The sequence below is a fragment of the Eimeria necatrix genome, genomic scaffold (assembly GCF_000499385.1).
Source record: "Eimeria necatrix Houghton genomic scaffold, Enh_scaff1323, whole genome shotgun sequence".
Classification (NCBI taxonomy): domain Eukaryota; phylum Apicomplexa; class Conoidasida; order Eucoccidiorida; family Eimeriidae; genus Eimeria; species Eimeria necatrix.
Window position 1 is genome coordinate 1 of NW_013654913.1, and position 5284 is coordinate 5284.

Below are 5284 nucleotides of genomic sequence, written 5' to 3' on the forward strand. Positions count from 1 at the left end.
GAAGTGATCGTTTCCAGGCAGCAGCTTTCTAGTAATATCTTTTGCAGGATATTCAAATTTAAGCAGACGCTGATTCATTTTACCAAGTAGCATCAAGGCACTAATGCTTTGTTTGATTCATTCAGCAGTGATGGACCGAAAGACTCCATTGCTCGATGATCCATACTGGAGCTGGTTTATTTTACGAAGTTGGGCAGAATACACCTTCACTTTGCTTCCTTTCATCTAATTGGACGAAAACGGCAACGACTGATTGACTTTTCAAAGCTGAAAAACTGGTCGCCTCCAGCGACGCACCGAAAATTCGGCAGATTTTGATTTCACATTTAAAATGAATGTCACAAAGTAGGTTGAGACGCGAGGACAAACGAAGACTTCAGTGGAACGTGGATATTGCAGCCAGCGTACACGCAATGTTTGTCCTGGATATGCAGTGCTACGTGCACTTTACCTAAAGAGATCTAGAAGCATTGCACCTGTACCACTAGCGCGTGTAGAGGAGACCCTCACTGCACATGACTACACAAATCGATTTTTAGTTCTGTTGCCAATGCATGGCACCCTTTGTTACGGTGTTGCCTGGTGCCACCCTGCAGCGACTCACGTTGCCGCAACACCATGCAACATCATGCACGCTCACAGAGGCATATGCCGCGATGTCGTCGGTGTATACTTGGCATGCCACAGTCTGGCAACGTCAGAAATACTACTGATTTGTTGTGTTCCTGAAAGGACCTTACTTTATTCTTGCCTCTCCCTCGTGATGTTTGACCTGGTTGACTCTCTTCTAAAGCTTGAGACTCCTGGGATTCTTCAGGCTCTTCCGAATCGGGAGGCGTGCCGCCCGCCCCACATACGTGCTTCCAAAGAGCATATAAATTCATATACAACGTGCTTACTTAAGAAATAACTTCGTATATCTTCACTGTTTAACGCCGGATTGCTGCAACAACTAGGAGGCGTCCCGGCGCTTCTGCAATGGAGCAGCGTAATTAACCAGCTTTGCTCAAAGCAAGTGTCCGTAGTCTGATTACTGAATAATTCGCCATATTTTCTCATCTTTCATTTTACGTCTGAAAATATTGATCATAACGCAAAAAGACATTTGTGGGTTTAGTGAGCAGGTCTGCCAACGGAACTCTGCTGGGTATCTTGATGAATGGTCATTATGATTCGCGAAACCAACATTTACACTATTCCTTTTTTGTTGCTGCCTGCTCATACAAGTGCACAAGCACGTAAACACACTATTTATGCAAGGGTAGCTGGGCGAAGAAAGACCAGCACAAGATAAAAGGCTGCTCGCATGGAAAAGTGCTCGCAGGAATGATGCGCATTGTAGCTCTCCAATGGCCTTGTGTAGCCTGTCGGCAAAGTGTCTTGCATGTCCCGAGCAGTGTCGTTTGTTTGTGCTCTCTGTTACAACCCTCGGGACCTGTGACTGCTGTTTTTGCTGATGGTTTAAAGAATTACATGAAATCTTCGAAGACTGCAACACATTTACACTCAACCAAAATCTCTCTTTTTGTCAGCAGATTCGCCATTGAACAGAACGTTCTTTTCCTCTCCTATGTGACGGTCACAGGTGCCAACAGCTCACGTAAAAAAACATACACCACCAGGCGCTATTGGGTCCTCTCCTTTACGCGATTACCTAGCACGTTCCATGGCGTTTGCCATGTTAGCTACAGACGAATATTTGAAAATAAGCCTCAGAGCTGTTGGGGTGAGTAAGAACTTCCAATGCAACGGCAACGTAATTAACGGCGATATTCTTCTACTGTGTGTATGCATTTGTTTTCCACGTGATTGAACGGTTCCTTTTCGGCACAACGCTTTCTAAGAAGTGACAGCAGCCTTTATTAGGGCAAAAAGCAAAGATCAGGGAACGGATGCTACACTGTAGCGCATTTAACGCTTGATGCGTCGAACCGTGAAGGGGACGCGGCAAATGTAGTCAAGAGCCCCGCCCTTGGTCCTTGAAAATTACTATCTTACAAAGCTACTATTTTCTTCTTTGCCAGACATTCGACGCCCAAGGGAGCTGCTATTTTTGTTCGTCCAGTGAGCTTTTAGGTATCTGTGGCACTGCATAACCACATAAGCGAGTGCCACTCCTATGAAGATGATGGCAAGATTGAGGAAAAAAGAAAGAGCAGATTGGCGAAGCTTGTTAAAGACAGTCAAAATTTTCCGGTTTTGCACAAATAATTCGCTATGAGAGAGTTGGGCCTCAACCGTAAGAGTGGCTGCCACCCATGGCTGGAAGAACCCATGTTCTCTAACACCAGCGAGGAAGCAGGTGAAGGATATTAGGAGCCAGAAGCGCATCTTGGAAAACGAAGCACGAAACTCGACAGTGTAGGAAATTAGTTGTCTTCTGATCATGCGTTTCAGTGCATTCTGTAAGCTATACTTCAATGAGCGTGGGGCTCGTTTTCCTGCTGTGGTGTGCTGCGGACCACCAAGAGCTAAGAAGGGCTGACATGCTAGCAGCTGCGCATTCCCGAGGTACTAAAACAAAACAAAAAACAGTCAACGTTGCTTTAAGCTGAACTTTTAGTAATCTAGAGTTGTAACGCACAATGAGAAGCGTGGACACCTTGACAATATTAGTCGATACTGTCGAGTTGAGATAGCAGTAGGTCTGCATGCGCGCAACTTGCTCAGCTGTTTGCCAAGATTTGCCGATTGCTGCATATATTTCTGTATTAATTATTTTCTTACCTCTGAATAAATATTATAGATGGGTATGCGCATGCTTGATTCGTGAACCCTCAGCACTGAAACGCGTGCAGGAATGCTGCTGACTCGGCGAAGGCCGCAGCGTCCCTACACTTGCGCAAAGCAGCGTGAGTCGGTTACATGAGCATTAACAAACTCGAATTTCAGTCTTCGGTCGTCTTTAATTAGCCATACCAGCTCATTGGTTTCAGCTGTCTTCTTGAAACGAGGGCTATAATTTTGACATGCCCTGCCATAGTAGAATACTGCCTGGAACTCCCTGGTAGAAAGCTTTCGTCTAAAGAGAGCACTTCCAAAGTACTAAACTAAGACGATGATGGGAAGTGTTGAGTGCTAATGGGCAATGTTCAACTTTTTTCGCAGATGTCTGAGTCGAATCACCTCAACTAACGGGATGTGGGCTAAGGAGCCAAATGCAATGTGCATCGTAACAATGTGTTCCGCCCAAAAAGCCCTCAGATGGTATATAGTTCAATACCATAACAATTAATGTTTGACTAAGAAAACTAATCAATTAAAATTAGCTTCGTAGTAGGTTGCTTCTTGGATTCATTGCAGCTAGCCCCAGGTTTCTGTGGCTGGCAGAAAACGACCTCTAGAGATTATATGCTGGCAGTAAACAACCTCTAGGACGATTAATGTGTGATTACAAAAACCAAACGGAGAAATCCAGTACAACAGGAGTTTCGTTCTAGGTTTCACTGCAGCTTATCCGCGGCTTTTTTGGTTGGCAGTTTAACGGCGTGTAAAGGTTACTTGGTCTAATACAAGAAGGATTAATGCAAGACTACGAAGACTACACAAACAAGCCTACTTTCATAGCAGGTTGGAGATATTCTCCACTGCAGCTTATCCCAGGCTTTGTGGAATGCAGTATTGGAGTGGTGGTGCCAACGCGCATGCTGACAGCCAGAGAACAGAACAGCAATCTTTCCTTACTAAGGATGAGGCCTTGTTGTTTTTAATTTATGTTTCTTTTCATTTAGTGAGTAGAGGCAGGTATTTATTTTCGTAATCAGTTATAGAATGTTATGTGAGAGCCAAACTGCGGTCAGCTCGCCTACCAAAGTAATTGCGCGACTTTTGTGTGCCCGCGCAACGCGCTGGTGACCGGTGCATAGCATTCCACGCACCACAAAATGTTCAGTGTATAAGGACACTTGTGCAACGCAGACGATGGCTCTAGTGCGCAGGCACTACAATAGGACTTGCCCTTAGGAAGATAGCCAGCTGGTGACCTATGAGGTGAACACACTGAGCGAGGGGAGGAACTATTAACGAGGTAAGGCAATTTTTCAGCAAAATAGCATACGTAAAGTAGATATGTCTGTGAATACCCTAAGACTAGGGCTGGCAGAAACACCGGTACCGGTGCGAGCCACCGCCCCACAGGGCCGCCAAGTAAGAAAGAAACCAGAGTGAGGGGAGGAACTTTTAAGGGAAATCGATGTCAGAATTTGAGAAGATGACTGCTATTATTGTTATTTTGGTATCTGCTCCATAAAAGATGCGTCGAAGGTAGAAGATTTTTCATACGGTGCCCTATTCTTGGGCCAGGTAGGAGCGTAGTCACAGCTGAAGGCGCTGTATACTATAATGGCGCTGGTTCTCTAGTAAACCGCAATCTCTGCAGCGATTACGATGCTACCTGGCCCACGACTTGGGCACTCTATGAAATACTCTCTACTATCGACGCATCTCTCAGGAAACAAACACCAAATTATTGAAAAGGCGGTTCTGTTCTGAGTTCTCAAAACCAAATTTCATAAAAGCCGCTCTTCATGGTTCTTGCTTTTTTGCCCGGTAGGAAGGTGATCCGCACCGGTGCCAGCATGTCGCCAGCCCCAGTATTAGAGTATTCGTAGACATTTCTAGTTTATGCACGCCATTTTGCTGATAAAGTGCTCTTCTGTTTTACTACATGGACGTTTCCGGGCTCGATAAGCGTCTTCACCTCTTAACCTCTTGTAGGTCACCAGCTAGTTATCCTCTGAAGGTCACCAGCAAGCCCTATTGTAGTGACTGCGCACTACAACTTCCTTCCTTGCCGGACTGAACCGGCCTACGCCAAGCACATGGTTTCTAATTTTTCAGTCTCTGCTCCCTTATGAAGCTAATGTCACCCTTCTGACGCTAATACCAAGAGCGCATGCGGTGCGCACCGCTACCTTTTCACTCCTCAGGTAAGGCTGCCCGCACTGCGGGCGGTGGAAGCTGACGGAGCCAAATCGCTACGCTTCGGAAGGAGCAAGATGGTTTCGAGCCTGAAGACGTCTCCACTGGCGGCGATGCCAAGCGCAAAGAAATGCCGGGCACCCTGTTAGGTGGTGAGCGGGCTCCCACGTGGCTTGATCTTCGGGAGTACCGCGCCACTTGATGAGATCCTGGGCATCAGTTCCTGGGCCGCGCTTGTCCATAATATAATCGGCCTCATCCTCCTCTGTTGGACTGGCTGCCGCATCGCAGATAGGGGGCCAGGCGGTATCGGCTCTCTGGGGAACCAAGTTTGGAGGGCGGGGGCGGTGGGGACCTAACTTCA

The 5284-nt window shown here is 46.6% G+C and overlaps 1 protein-coding gene across 1 annotated transcript in view; it reads right to left on the reverse strand.

Annotated features, from left to right (window-relative positions):
* Window positions 1–4976: 4976 nt before the first annotated feature.
* ENH_00010810 (hypothetical protein) overlaps window positions 4977–5284 on the reverse strand; it is a gene marked incomplete at both ends in the record, with an annotated part of 3675 nt that continues 3367 nt past the window's right edge. Inside the window, one exon of the mRNA XM_013584204.1 lies at window positions 4977–5237. Coding sequence (XP_013439658.1) covers window positions 4977–5237 — 261 coding nt within the window. The remainder of the gene's footprint in view (window positions 5238–5284) is intronic.